The sequence below is a fragment of the Sinocyclocheilus grahami genome, unplaced genomic scaffold, assembly GCF_001515645.1.
Source record: "Sinocyclocheilus grahami isolate Dianchi unplaced genomic scaffold, SAMN03320097.WGS_v1.1 scaffold655.1, whole genome shotgun sequence".
NCBI classification, from domain to species: Eukaryota; Metazoa; Chordata; class Actinopteri; order Cypriniformes; family Cyprinidae; genus Sinocyclocheilus; species Sinocyclocheilus grahami.
In genome coordinates, this window is record NW_015505834.1 from 681400 (window position 1) to 697714 (window position 16315).

General features: G+C 36.6%; 1 protein-coding gene across 2 annotated transcripts in view; it reads left to right on the forward strand.

Annotated features, from left to right (window-relative positions):
- Positions 1-257: 257 nt before the first annotated feature.
- mamdc2b (MAM domain containing 2b) overlaps positions 258-16315 on the forward strand; it is a 19095-nt gene continuing 3037 nt past the window's right edge. The window contains exons 1-12 of one of the 2 annotated variants that reach the window (XM_016242363.1): positions 258-379; positions 456-640; positions 720-824; positions 4143-4393; positions 4488-4572; positions 4948-5055; positions 7012-7295; positions 8178-8271; positions 8351-8497; positions 8984-9249; positions 11416-11509; positions 11628-11783. In XM_016242363.1, the coding sequence (XP_016097849.1) occupies positions 610-640; positions 720-824; positions 4143-4393; positions 4488-4572; positions 4948-5055; positions 7012-7295; positions 8178-8271; positions 8351-8497; positions 8984-9249; positions 11416-11509; positions 11628-11783 (1621 nt within the window). In that variant the 5' untranslated portion in view covers positions 258-379; positions 456-609. The remainder of the gene's footprint in view (positions 380-455; positions 641-719; positions 825-4142; positions 4394-4487; positions 4573-4947; positions 5056-7011; positions 7296-8177; positions 8272-8350; positions 8498-8983; positions 9250-11415; positions 11510-11627; positions 11784-16315) is intronic. The other variant, XM_016242364.1, reaches the window with a different exon arrangement.

Genomic DNA, 16315 nt, shown 5'->3' on the forward strand with positions numbered 1-16315 from the left:
TGCTGCCAAAAAAAGTGAGTGGCTATGTTATAATAGGCTTTATCAATTCTGGTGTCAAAGTTGACAGAATATCTATGTCTCATAGGAACTTAAGTAAAACGCAGATGTGCTCACATCACCAACAAATGTTTCAGAACCAGAACACACAGTTCTTACTGGATCCTTGCCTGAATAAAGCGAGACACAAGATATATTTTGCTGCTCCAGATGACACAGTGCCATAGAGTCACAACCCTCTGTCTGATTTCAAGACGTTACACAAATTTGAAGAGAGAAAACAAAGATCTGCTTCATATGGATCTGATCTAAATATCCAGCTCATGAAAGTGATATTGATGCTATGGATTAGCGATATGAGAGTGTGTTTAGCGGTGAAGTGGTAAGGGACGGTAACCTCTGAATCTGGTCAGCATTACTGAAACCCTCTCCTAATTCCCTCCCTTTTTCTTCTCCAGCAGCCCAGACAGAAGGATCACATCTGAGCTTCGGTTATACGCTGCCAGCTTGAAAGAAGAACAAGATGAGAGAATGAAGTCTAGATCTCTAGTTCCAGTGCTAAACCAGGTCTAATTTGATTGATTGGTTGCAGGACAAAACGTAGAAGAGAAGATGCTTCCTTTCTATCTTCTGAGCTTGATTGGTGAGGACTCATTGCAGTTAAGTTGTCTGTGTAGATCATTGCATATGCATAAGTGTGTGTTTCTGCTCTTTTCTCTCAGTGACAGCTAAAGCAGAGCTTCTGCCAGGCTCCTGCAGCTTTCAGGACAGCATATGTGACTATATGTCTGACCCCGACTTTCTCAGCTGGACCCTCGACCCTTCCGGTGAGTTCCAGCAGCCTGTCAATGAATGCATTGCTTTTGAATCATTTGATGCCAAGGTCACCATTAAATGAGTGGATGTCAGAAAACAGATTTTATTCAATTAATAGGAAGAAAAAAACAACAACATAAAAATGCAATTTTAATGCACATCTTCTGTAATGAATATGGTTTTAATTCAATTTTGCTTCAGTATATTTTTGGGTGGCATAAAGTCAAAAATGTTATCATAGTGCATCTGTCCTGATATCATAATGAAGATGGTATTGAGTAGTTTAGCATCATTTTTTTATTATTATTTCTCAGGAAATATATACTGTAGGCAGGCAGTGAAGCAGTTTATGTTAAAATTCTATGAACATTTGAAAAACATTTGCCTCCAAAATCAGTGACAAAAAAAAAGTAATGTGGTGCAACCAATGTGCAGAAACATGTGATGACAAGACAAGGTTAGTGCAGATTGTAAGATTATTATTATGTTATGTTATGTTATGTAATATATGTGACCCTGGGCCACAAAACCAGTCATAAGGGTCAATTTTTCGAAATTGAGATTTATACATCATCTGAAAGCTGAATAAAAACAAGCTTTCCATTGATGTATGGTTTGTTAGGATAGGACAATTATTATTTCTCAGGAAATATATACTGTAGGCAGGCAGTGAAGCAGTTTATGTTCAAATTCTATGAACATTTGAAAAACATTTGCCTCCAAAATCAGTGACAAAAAAAAGTAATGTGGTGCAACCAATGTGCAGAAACATGTGATGACAAGACAAGGTTAGTGCAGATTGTAAGATTATTATTATGTTATGTTATGTTATGTTATATATGTGACCCTGGGCCACAAAACCAGTCATAAGGGTCAATTTTTCGAAATTGAGATTTATACATCATCTGAAAGCTGAATAAAAACAAGCTTTCCATTGATGTATGGTTTGTTAGGATAGGACAATATTTGGCCGAGATACAACTATTTGAAAATCTGGAATCTGAGGGTGCAAAAAAATCTAAATATTGAGGAAATCATCTTTAAAGTTGTCCAAATGAAGTTCTTAGCAATGCATATTACTAAACAAAAATGAAGTTTTGATATATTTACAGTAGGAAATTTACAAAATATCTTCATGGAACATGATCTTTACTTAATATCCTAATGATTTTTGGCATCAAAGAAAAATCTATAATTTTGAGCCGTACAATGTATTTTTGGCTATTGCTACAAATATACCCCAGCGACTTAACACTGCTTTTGTGCTCCAGGGTCACATATATGAATAATTCATTATATTCATAGAAAACACTTTTACTTTAAAAGTATTTGAAAATGTATTTGAAAATAATTATTAAGATGAGTTATCAAGAATGTATGAGTGTGTATTCAAGGTGTAAGAAAAATATGTTATTACGTTTTCGATGGTTGCCCCATATGACATTTTTAGAGGTTTTTAAAGGTTTTTGGATTTATAAAAAAAAAAAAAAAAAAAAAAAAGATAGTTTTTGAAAACCACATAAAAGTCATCATGAATATACAAACACTGCATTTCTAAGCACCTGCCATGTGTTTTAAACAATATATTTATTTATTTTAAGAGTTTTAATTTTCATCTTATTTGTCAGTTGTCATATATAGACTATTTACATTATGGTACTGGACATGTTAAAGGAATAGTTCATTATTTTCATTAATTTCATTACTTTATTTTATTTTTGTGGCGCTGAAAAGGAGAAATTTTGAAGAATCTTTGTGCAGCTCTTTTCCATATAACATAGTTACTCGTATTATATTGCAAATCTTCTAAAGTAAAATATTCTCCCTTTGTGTTCAGAAATTGTTAGACAGGTTTGGAATGACTTGAGTGTGTAAATGATAACAACATTTTATTTTTTGGGTGAACTGTGGCCCTTTAAGGCAACTTTTAAGCTTGTGTTTAAGCTATGTTTCACACAGGTTATTCTGAATGAATGTTGGCACCGCACAGTCCAAACATGGATTTCAGGGTTAAAAAACATGTGAACTGCATGCATCGAATGCCCAGAAAAGTGAAGAAATGGTGTTTACTGAATCCCACATCTGGAAGCCATGGCCTCAATATTAAGGGCATCTGGAGATAGTGAAATAGCACATTATTGGATGGGTGATTCGCTCTGTTTATACGTGGCACGAATCGCAAATGCACAAGCACTGGATTATTTGCTTTTGGTTGAATCTAAAGAGCACAGGAAATTAACAAGGAATGTAAGAATCGAATACAAATGTGGAGACAATGTGATGCCTGGTGAATTATATGCATCTACAGAAAAATGCATTTTAGCACTCAGTCATGAAATAGTTTGATAAGTGATCTGTCACTGCTAAAAACATTTATCTGCCTTCCGATTTATAAAAAAAAAAAAAAAAAAAAAAAAGATAGTTTTTGAAAACCACATAAAAGTCATCATGAATACAAACACTGCATTTCTAAGCACCTGCCATGTGTTTTAAACAATATATTTATTTATTTTAAGAGTTCTCATTTTAATTTTCATCTTATTTGTCAGTTGTCATATATAGGCTATTTACATTATGGTACTGGACATGTTAAAGGAATAGTTCATTATTTTCATTATTTTATTTTTGTGGAGCTGAAAAGGAGAAATTTTGAAGAATCTTTGTGCAGCTCTTTTCCATATAACTCCAGTTCATAGTTACTAAAATATTCTCCCTATGTGTTCAGAAATTGTTAGACAGGTTTGGAATGACTTGAGTGTGTAAATGATAACAACATTTTATTTTTTGGGTGAACTGTGGCCCTTTAAGGCAACTTTTAAGCTTGTGTTTAAGCTATGTTTCACACAGGTTATTCTGAATGAAGGTTGGCACCGTACAGTCCAAACATGGATTTCAGGGTTAAAAAACATGTGAACTGCATGCATCGAACGCCCAGAAAAGTGAAGAAATGGTGTTTACTGAATCCCACATCTGGAAGCCATGGCCTCAATATTAAGGGCATCTGGAGATAGTGAAATAGCACATTATTGGATGGGTGATTCGCTCTGTTTATACGTGGCACGAATCGCAAATGCACAAGCACTGGATTATTTGTTTTTGGTTGAATCTAAAGAGCACAGGAAATTAACAAGGAATGTAAGAATCGAATACAAATGTGGAGACAATGTGATGCCTGGTGAATTATATGCATCTACAGAAAAATGCATTTTAGCACTCAGTCATGAAATGGTTTGATAAGTGATCTGTCACTGCTAAAAACATTTATCTGCCTTCCCAGCTGCACGCACAAACTCTTGCCATGAATGTTGTTTTCCTTCTGCTTCACTCAGGACACTTCATCACCGTCGAAGAGCAAGTCCAGGAGGACCAGGGAAAGGCGCTTCTTTTGGGTCCAGATGTGGAGCAACAGGACTGGAGCTGTTTCAGGATGGTCTATCAGGTCACAGGGAGCGCCTCCCTGCAGGTACAGAAGCGCACAGACGGAGAGAGCTTCGATCAGGTGCTCTGGACGACCCAAAGCCCGTCCGAGAGCTGGCTCATCGCCAGCATTGACCTACAGAACTCCACCGAAATGTTCAAGGTGAGAACGATTTATGCAGTCTGGATTTGCTGATGTGTGTAATGTTAACATGTTATCATGTGACTCCAATGACAAGTTTGTTCTACATCTGTAGATCGTCATTGAAGGCAAACTAGGAGAAGAAAAAGGCAGCAGTGTGTCCATCTTTGAGATCAAGATCTCTGATAAATACTGTATAGGTTAGTGCTCGGGTAACTTGGGCCAAACACCCAGAACAGCTCAGCAGCCTTTCACTTTGTTTGTTTCTTTGTAACACTAATAATGTCATGCCAAATTCAGGGCCAGCCACATGAAAAGAACTGTTAACCACAGAAAACTAAATCGCTGTTCTTTCCCAACAATGTTTGGTTAGCTATTCCTAGGAACCAGCCTGTGTGCACATTCCTGAGGGAAAGAAAATCTGTTAAATGAACCCAGATTTCTGGTTTTCAGTTTTTATGTTCGTCAGAATTTTGCCCAAATGTTATTGGCATTAAGCGGCTTGTAGAGATAGAGAGTTTCAAAAGTAGTGATTTTGATGCAAGCTCATTTTTTCTGATCATGTGACCTCAAAGAGTGTGACTTTGAAGCAGACCATCTGTGTGGCTACACTAACGAGTGGAACAGAGATATGAACTGGCATGTGGGAAGATCAGATGATACTGCTCTGAACGATGGAACAGGTTAGTCTGATCAGCACCTGCTTTGTGATATAATCCAATATGATATGAAAAAAAAGATTTAGCACAAATCTTATAAGACATGAAAGATGTTCTGTAATTTTATTATCGTGTACAATAAAAATACAGAAAAAATTGTATACATTGTGCATTTCATATTAAAATATTTTGTTTATATACTGTATGTATGTATGTATATATATATATATATAGTGTTTCCCCTGCCATTACATTAGGGGGGCGGTCAATTTAATTTAATTTAATTATATTTTCTCTATAGCGCCAGATCACAACAGAAGTCATTTAAAGTTACCTTTACGATAGAACAGGTCTATACCTTGTTCTTTTTTTAAACAAACTAAAAAGCCTTGGTATTTATCTTATTTACACGACGGCATGTCATTTGTAAATATTAAGCCGCAAAACGACTATTTGCGGTGATTTCAGCGTCTGCCGTCTCACTAAATGAGGACATAAATACATGAACAACATCTCCAGAACTGCTCTGAGAGTCACTTCATCAGCATTTGACCGTTTCATCTGAGTAAAACTATCCTCATATCATACACACACACAGAAATGTAAAGTTATTCACGGCAACCTGTCAAAATAAAAGTTTGGTTTAACTTGAAGGCATTGCGGCAGAAATATATTACTATTGTTCAGTAGACTGTACGTAACACTGCTACTACTAAAATTATTAAAACCTTATTTTTAAGGAATAATCATACAATATTTCTTCAATGTTTTAATTGTAATATTAAATGAGCTTTATTTTCCAAAAAGTAACATTTGTTTAATTTTCATTACTTAAATGATAGATTAAATGAATGTTTTATGCCTTAATAATGTAAATACACAACACAGAATTTCTGAGCAAAAAATCATAAGGCTATTGTAAGAATAAACACAACTTGTTTTCAAATAATTAGACATGCTAAAACTTGGTAACAATCAAACATACGGTTGGAAAAAATAAAAACATTTCATAGGGCCCTAAACATTACATTTTTGCTAAACTTTTAATAAATTGATGTTAAATTGTTTGTTTCATTATTTTAATTAATTAGACATGCTTTTTGATGAATACAATTTAATTTAACCATTAAAAAGGAGTCCAGAAAAAAACAAACACAGAACCGGAACTATCTTTTTTTTTAATGTTATAAAATATGAAAAATATTATAATCTATATTATAATCTTGTGCAATACAAAATGTTGTAATTATGCAGTTAAAAAAATCTTTACATTAAGATTTTTTTACATTATTTGCATAATATATATAATACCTGTAACATGTATTATATATAAATATATCATATATAGAAATACATAATACCAAAAAATATATAATTTTATGTTTTTAATTTCATACATATTAAAAGTATTTTATAAGTTGAATAATTTTATACAATTAAAATATATAAAAATGTATCCATTACGCAATTCAACAATTGTATACTAATTTTTTAAATATTATTTGTATAGTAATGTATCTGTATAATGTAAAACATAATATATTAATATCATATATATAAATACATAAAAAAGTTCTACAATGTATATAATGTATGTGATAAATAATATGATACATGATGCACTCATTTACAAAAAAAGTATTTTATTAGTTATAATGTAAAACATATATAATATCTAAATAATATATAATGCAAAAAGTTCTACAATGTATTTAATTTATATATGATAAATAATAATCATTTACAAAAAAAGCATGTTTTATGATGCAAAAAATATCTAAAAAAAAAACATTTTATGACAACAAATAAATATTTTAATATCACGTAATTTTGACAACATTATTGCATGCTTCAGCCAGTCAAATATGAGCAAGCGCCCACTTCTGTTTATACTGTCCTGTTATGTTAAAATCTAGTGTTTTTTATAAAGCCATGGCTGAACAGATTCTGTCAGTGATGCCCTTTTATTGATTCTCACAGGTCAGTACATGTTTGTGGACTCTACTGACACTAAAAGCTTCCAGGAGGTGGCCAAGCTGGTGTCTCCGATGACCACAGTGCCCATGTCGGGCTGCTTGAGCTTCCAGTACCAGCAGTATCACGCCGAGGACCATCTGTTCACCCTCTTCAGCAGGGATCAGGCCGGACAGTATCAGGAGCTGTGGAGAGCCGATCTACCGGAGAACAACAACGTGAACTGGAGTCCAGAAACCAGAGTCTGGATACCTGTGCAGGTGGACCTCAAAGCTCCATATCCAATAGAGGTAAGGACTGACCACCACAAATAAATATCTATTTCAGATACAACCCTACAAGGCACATAAAACTAGCTCTGATAGGCTGTTTTACATACCGGGCAAACAGTCTCTTCCTGTTGAAGTGTGGAGTTCTTGGCCAGAGTAAGCTGCCAGCTGGTAAATATAGACCAGACTGTGTCTGACGGTGTTAGGCAAAAATCTGCAACACTAGGAGCACAAAAAAAGTGTTTTTGTTCTTTTATACACGCTGTACATCAGGGCTGTCCAGTCCTGGTCCTGGAGGGCCATTGTCAATTACCGCATCTGAACTAAAGGTCTTCAGGATTAATTGTCCAGGCAGGCATGCTGGGACAAGTGAAGCTAAACTCTGCAGGACGCTGGCCCTCCAGGACGAGGACTGAACACCCCTGCTGTGCCTGAAGAACGTCACAAGAGAAAAATCTGTGTTTTGAAGAAAGTACCAAGCTAACACACTGTTCTAATAATGTTTCGGACGTGTTTTTCTTGGTTATACGAATGTTAAGGGAACATTTCGTTTTATAATTTTGCATATGTTGTGGAAACGTTCATTTTGAATATTCACTGAATGTTCTGAAAGTCACATTTATAAAATGTTAGATGAATGTCCGTGAACGTTTTTTTTTTGCTAAGTTGTGAGAACATTATTAAAGAGTAACATTATAAACAAATGGATAAATGAATGTTCTATTAACATTCTGTTATCATTCTATTAATGCTACTCGATATCGTTCCAGAACATCAGCCAGAGTTCTGATAATGTTCTCTATTAGCTGGGTAGATTTCAGTCTGCAGTTCTTGTATTGTCTGCTTGTTGCATCCAGATTACATGTAAAACTGTAAGCACTGTGTGTGTGTGTATCGTACAAGATGGTGTTTGAGGTGGCGTTCAACGGTCCACATGGAGGATACGTGATTCTTGATGAGATTTCCTTCTCTCCAGAGTTCTGTAATGCAGGCACAGGTATGTTTGAACAGCTCAAGCCGCCTCAAAGCTCATAACCAATTCCTGTGTGATCAATTCAAAATATGTGTTTTCACAGAGCCAACGTTTGATCCATCTGTTGCGAACTGTGACTTTGAGTCAGGATATTGTCGGTATGTCCAGACACAGATAGACAGTTCACTGTGGAGGAGAGTGTCTATCAGACCCAACATCTACACCACCGGAGACCATACGACAGGAGCAGGTACAGCTGGATGCAATGTACACTACCATTCAGAAGTCTGGGGTCAGTAAGGGGTTTTAAGAAATTAATACTTTCATTCAGGAAGAATGCAATAAATCAAATGTCACATTAAAGGCTTTTATAATGTTACAAAAGAATTGTACTTTAAATAAATGATGTTCTTCTAAACTTTCTATTCGTCAAAGGATCATGAAAAAATGTATCATAGTTTCCAAAAAAAATCAACATAATAATAATAAGCAGAAATGTTTCTTGAGAAGCAAATATTAGCATATTGGAATGATTTCTGAAGAATCATGTGACACTGAAGACTGGAGTAATGATGCTGAAAATTCATTTATAAATAAGAGCAGAAAAGACTTTAAAATGTTTAAAAATTCTACCGACCCCAAAGTTTTACACAGTAGAGTATAAACATATTACTGATTAATAGCCTACATTTGTTGAAGCATGAAATGGTTAAAACTCGTTGTTCTTTCTGAACAGGATCCTTCTTGTTGGCAAACTCTCGCTTCAGTTTACAGTCTGGATACGTCAGCCGTTTGTTCGGCCCGCCGATGCCAGGCAATCAGAAATACTGCCTGAAGTTCTTCTACTCCCTGCGAGGCCTCAGTGGAACAGACCAAGAGTTGTCGGCGTATCTGTATTACAGCGACGGTTCTAAACAGGAACAAATATGGACCCAGAATTATAAGATAAGAAATGTCTGGATTGCAGTTGAACTGACCATTCAAAGTCAGAAAAATGCTCAGGTAAGATGGTTTTATTATTTGTGACCCTGGAGCACAAAACCAGTCTTAAGTCGCTGGGGTATATTTGTAGCAATAGCCAAAAATACATTGTATGGGTCAAAATTATAGATTTTTCTTTTATGCCAAAAATCATTAGGATACTAAGTAAAGATCATGTTTCATGAAGATATTTAGTAAATTTCCTACCGTAAATATATCAAAACTTCATTTTTGATTAGTAATATGCATTGCTAAGAACTTCATTTGGACAACTTTAAAGGGGATTTTCTCAATATTTAGATTTTTTTCAAATAGTTGTATCTCGGCCAAATATTGTCCTATCCTAACAAACCATACATCAATGGAAAGCTTATTCATCTTTCAGATGATGTATACATGTCAATATAAAGTGGTGCATTGAAGTCCTCCTGGGAAGTTCATATTTACGTATTTACATTATAATTCTAACCATTAAAACTTTGCCTGCCATACCTTTGCTTACCAACAGCATGTGGCAAATCATGGTTTACAGCTGCAAACTGAAGTCTATTGGCCGTCTCAGTTTCAAAAGGAAATTTCACAGACTGAGACTCTACTCTCAGATGACTTCCATTTATCTGGACATAATCCTGGCCTGCTGCTCTCACATCTGTTAGCAAGACATGGGTTTATGTATCACATGACTTTTATTACAGTAAGGTCCAGATTTAGAGAAATAAATGTTTATAACATCTGGAAATATAAGACGGTCTGAGGATCATTCATACTTTAAATCCACAGAACCATACATGAGTTTTACTTTTTTAAATATTAGAGTATACACTGACTTTCTTTTCTGATCTGTCATTAAGTTAGCATGAGAAAGCCAAGCTTTAAGCTTCTTCTTCTTCTCCTTCTTCTGAGACAAAATTTGGACTGTATCTCCTCCTTTCAAGCTACAACCATCAGACCTTGACACTGTTCTACTTATGCTATATCTTTTCTAACTGATCAGACTTATGATTTTCATTAAACGGATGATGAAAACTACGTAAAATCCCATAGACCTTTATTGAGGGGGTCAAAACGTCTGTACAGTAATATGTAGCCTATACAGTGTTTAAGCTGGAAAACATAGGAAAACATGCTCATGCTAGCAACTTGCTAAACTTACTAAAAACATGCTTATCATGCTAGAAATATGCTAGCAACATGTTAATCGCATCAAAAACATGCTATCCACATGCTAGCATCATGCTAATCATGCTGGCAACATGCAAAACTTGCTAGAAATGCTTATCATGCTAGAAACATGTTAAAATGGCTAGAAACATGCTTATCATGCTAAAACATGTTAAACTTGCTAGAAACATGCGTATCATGCCAGAAACATGTTCAACTTGCTAGAAACATGCTAATGCTAGAAATATGCTAGCAACATGATAATCATGCAAAAAACATACAAACAACTTGCTAGCCGTGTTAATAATATGCTAACAACATGTTAATCATTTCAAGTTAGCATCATGCTAAAAACATGTTAATCATGTTAATAATATGATAGCATGTTAGCAACATGCAAATCATGCAAGAAATATCCTAGCAACATGTTAATCATTTAACAAATATGCTAGCCACATGCTATCATCATGTTAATCATGCTAGCCACATGTTAACATCATGCTAATCATGCCAGAAACATGATAGCAACATACTAGCTAGAAACATGGTAATTATGCTAATAATATGCAAGCAACATGTTAGCAGAATGCTAATCATGCCACAAACATGCTAGCATTTAGCTGGAAACATGCTAATCATGCTAAAACATGAGAATAATATGCTAGCAACATGTTAAATCATGTTTGCTAAATCATGCTAGCAATCCCTGTTGAAAGAAACCAACATATGCTGGTTAGGTATGTTTTGATGCTGGGATGCTGGTTTAAGCTGGTCCTTTGCTGGTTTATGCTGGTCCTTTGCTGGTTTATGCTGGTCCTTTCCTAACCAGCATATGCTGTTTTTTTCAACAGGGATGTGCTAGCAACACCTATCTAATCTAAACTTTCAAACTACAAGCTTTTACAGCTGTTTCAAACTTTCAGGCTAGGCTTTCTCAAGCCAACTTTAAAGTTTGCTCACAAACTTTACTCATCTAATTTTATGTTGATCTTCATGATGTGATTTTTCTCCATCTGGGCGATGAAGGTGGTTTTCATCAGCACATGCAAAAATATTTGGAGTTGTGGCTCTGTGGGTCTCGATGACATTAAAGTCACGCTTGGTGACTGTGCACTGTTAGGTAAACATGCTTCATTTATTACAAAACTCTGTGCATGTGAATCTTCATGGTGAATCTTACAGTTTGTTCCTTAATATTTTTGTTTACTGCAAGCAGAAACAAGCTCTGTCTGTTACAGCATCCTCTGTATCAGCCCCGTCTCACTGTGACTTTGAGGCTGGTCTGTGTGGATTCACTCAGGATAAAGAAGGAGACTCAGGAGACTGGATGCTGGCCAGAGGACCCACACCCACATCCTTCACAGGGCCCAGAGGAGACCACACCACCGGAGAGGGTGAGCTTAAACCCTTCCCAAAAACTCTTAAATCACTCTTAACTCGTGTTATTAACTTATCATTGTGAATAATGTAACATTTACCAGTGTAACTATTGATTACCACAGACTGTGATATTGATAATTTTGACTCGGGTCATAAAAATTGTGTTTATTCCTTTTGCAATAGAAGTCTATGGGGCAAAACATTTTGAAGGGAGGAAAAACTGTACATTCGTATAAATTATTATATTTGTCTTCATAAAAATGTGTTATTTGAGCTGTCAAGTTATTTAAATCATCCTTTTGGGGAGGGACTACTTTTCTATCAAGTCATGTGAAAAGTTACCAGGCATCCCGGGTTTACCTGGTCATGACAAGAGTTTAAAAGTTGCATGTCCATGGCTTTATCCTTGTAGCTAAGTACACTTTAGCATACTTTTAAAATGGAAGTAATATATGAAAATTAACCATGGTTTTATTATAGTAAGTGTAGTAACAATAGTTTCTTGGCATTTACCATTTGTAGGCTATAACCACAATTTTATTACAAATACCATGGTTAAACTATGGTTAAGCAAAACCATGGTTAATTTGTGGTTATCATAGTTTAACTATAGTAACCATGTTTTTTTGGTTTTATTTGTAGTAATGGTTAATTTTCATAAAGGATTGCAGTTGTATATTTAAGTACTGAGTAATATTAATTAACATTAGGCTTAGGATTAGGGTTTGGTTTAGGGTTATAGATGCATGTAATTATGCATAAATTACTGTTAAAACTATATATACATACTGTACAGTCAGGTTCATATATTTGGACACAGGCACAATTTTTACTGCTGACCAAAACATATTCAAGTTACAGTTATATAATGAATATGGGCTTAAAGTGAGCTCCGAGCTTTAATTTGAGGGTAGTCTCATCTCAATTGGAGGGAAGGTTATGGAATTACAGCTCTTTAATATGTACCGCCCCCTTAAGTAATTGGACAATTGACCAAAAAAAATCAATTTCGTGGACAGATGTGGGCTATTCTTTCATTATTTCTACATCAATTAAGCAGGTAAAAGGTCTAAGTGTGCCGTTTGCATTTGGAAGCTGTTGCTGTGAACCCACATCATGCGGTCAAAGGATCTCTCCATACAAGTGAAACAAAACAAATCCATCAGAGAGATAGCAGGAACATTAGAAGTGGCCAAATCAACAGTTTGGTACATTCTGAGAAACAAAGAACGCACTGGTGAACTCAGCAACATAAAAACGCCTGGACGTCCGCAGTGGATAACAGTGGTGGATGATCGGAGGATCCTCTCCGTGGTAAAGAACACCCTTTCACAACATCCAGCCAAGAGAAGAGCACTCTCCAGGAGGTGGACGGGTCACTGTCAAAGTCTATAGTCAAGAGAAGACTTCACCAGAGCTAATACAGAGGGTTCACCACAAGGTGCAAACAAGGCCTGATTAGACTTTGCCAAAAAACATCTTAAAAAGCCAGACCACTTCTGGAAAAGCATTCTTTGGACGGCTGATATTAAGATCAACCTGTACCAGAATGATGGGAATAAAAAAGTATGGAGGAGGCTTGGAATAGCTCATGATCCACATGATCCACACAACATCTGTGAAACATGGAGCAGTGTGATGCACGAGCGTGCATGGCTTCCAGTGGCACTGGGTTACTGGTGTTTAGTGATGAAGACCGAGGACAGAAGCAGCTGGATGAATTCTGAAGTGTATAGAGATATACTCTCTGCCCAGTTTCAGTCAAATGCAGTAAAGTTGATTGGGCAGAGCTTCATAGTACAAATGGACGATGACCCAAAACATACAGCAAAAGCAACCCAGAAGTTTTTGAAGGTAAAAAAGTGGAATATTCTGTAATGGCCGAGTCAATCTCCTGATCTCAACCCGATTGAGCTGCATTTTACTCGCTGAAGACAAAACTAAAGACAGAAAGACTCACAAACAAACAACAACTGAAGTCAGCTGCAGTAAAGGCCTGGCAAAACATCACAAAAGAGGAAACCCAGTCTCTGGTGATGTCCATGAGTTCCAGACTTAAGGCAGTCACTGCCTGCAAAGGATTCTCAACAAAATATTTAAAATGAACATTTTAAAAATGATTATATTTATTTGTCCAATTACATTTGAGCCCCTGAAAATGGGGGGAATGTGTATAAAAATGGTTGTAATTTCTAAGCATTTTATTTAATATTTTTGATTAACCCCTTGAATTAAAGCTTAAAGTCTGCACCTTAATTTCATCTTGATTGTTTCATTTTAATTCTGGTGGCATACAGAGCCGAAATTATGAAAATTGTGTAATATATATATGGACCTAACTGTATGAATGACACGTAAAATGATAAAACTGTTTTCAGTTTTAATAACCAATTCTTACCATGTGTTTCCAGATCCCTACTATCACTACCACTCGCAAACCATGCGTCACACACTGTAGGCAGCGCAATCCTAACAACCTGCGCACTTTGCCTATGTCTACTAATACACTACTTTCTTTTTCTATTGGTCTCTGGAATTGCCAGTCTGCTGTAAACAAAGCAGATTTTATTACTTCTATTACAAGTCATTCAAGACTAAACCTCATGGCCCTGACAGAGACGTGGATCAAACCAGAGGACAATGCTACACCTGCAGCACTCTCCAATAATTTCTCTTTTCTCACTCCCCCCATCTGACTGGAAGAGGTGGAGGTACTGGTCTGCTTATCTCTAATGATTGGAAATGTAATCCTTTACCATCTCTGAGTATCAACAGCTCATTTGAATCACATTCAGCCACTATTACCCACCCTCTTAAAATCCATTTTATAGTTGTTTATCGACCCCCAGGACCACTAGGTAACTTTGTGGAAGAATTAGATCTGCTGCTCTCAAACTTTCCTGAGGATGGTACTCCCCTAGTTATGCTTGGAGACTTCAACATCCACCTAGATAAACCTCAGACTTCCACACTCTGCTTGCCTCTTTTGATCTCAGGTGAGTATTAACTATGGCTACTCACAAATCAGGCAACCAACTGGACCTTATTTACACACGACACTGCTCCACTGATCATGTGCTGGTTACTCCATTGCACACCTCGGATCACTTCCTCCTCACTCTTAACCTCAACATGGTTCCTGACACAACACATACCCATACACATGTCACTTTTCGACATAACCTACGCTCTCTCTCACCCTCCCGGCTATCTGCTATGGTTTCATCTTTGCTTCCTTCTTCTGAACAGTTATCATCTCTTGATGTTAACAGTGCTACTGATACTTTCTGCTCCACTCTTACGTCTTGTTTAGACACTGTCTGCCCCTTGTCTTCCAGGCCAGCTCGTACCACCTCTTCTGCCCCTTGGCTGTCTGATGTTCTTCCTGAGTATCGTTCTAAGCTCAGAGCTGCAGAAAGAGTATGGCGCAAAACACTAAATCCTTCTGACCTTAATGTATATTGATCATTCCTCTCTTCATTCTCTGCTAATGTCTCCACTGCTAAAAGGACATACTATCACAACAAAATTAACAATTCGCCTAACTCTCGCATGCTCTTTAAAACATTTTCCTCCCTCCTTTGTCCTCCTCCTCCCCCTCCTTCATCAACTCTAACAGCTGACGACTTTGCCACATTCTTCATTAACATAAAAACGCCTGGACGTCCGCAGTGGATAACAGTGGTGGATGATCGGAGGATCCTCTCCGTGGTAAAGAACACCCTTTCACAACATCCAGCCAAGAGAAGAGCACTCTCCAGGAGGTGGACGGGTCACTGTCAAAGTCTATAGTCAAGAGAAGACTTCACCAGAGCTAATACAGAGGGTTCACCACAAGGTGCAAACAAGGCCTGATTAGACTTTGCCAAAAAACATCTTAAAAAGCCAGACCACTTCTGGAAAAGCATTCTTTGGACGGCTGATATTAAGATCAACCTGTACCAGAATGATGGGAATAAAAAAGTATGGAGGAGGCTTGGAATAGCTCATGATCCACATGATCCACACAACATCTGTGAAACATGGAGCAGTGTGATGCACAAGCGTGCATGGCTTCCAGTGGCACTGGGTTACTGGTGTTTAGTGATGAAGACCGAGGACAGAAGCAGCTGGATGAATTCTGAAGTGTATAGAGATATACTCTCTGCCCAGTTTCAGTCAAATGCAGTAAAGTTGATTGGGCAGAGCTTCATAGTACAAATGGACGATGACCCAAAACATACAGCAAAAGCAACCCAGAAGTTTTTGAAGGTAAAAAAGTGGAATATTCTGTAATGGCCGAGTCAATCTCCTGATCTCAACCCGATTGAGCTGCATTTTACTCGCTGAAGACAAAACTAAAGACAGAAAGACTCACAAACAAACAACAACTGAAGTCAGCTGCAGTAAAGGCCTGGCAAAACATCACAAAAGAGGAAACCCAGTCTCTGGTGATGTCCATGAGTTCCAGACTTAAGGCAGTCACTGCCTGCAAAGGATTCTCAACAAAATATTTAAAATGAACATTTTAAAAATGATTATATTTATTTGTCCAATTACATTTGAG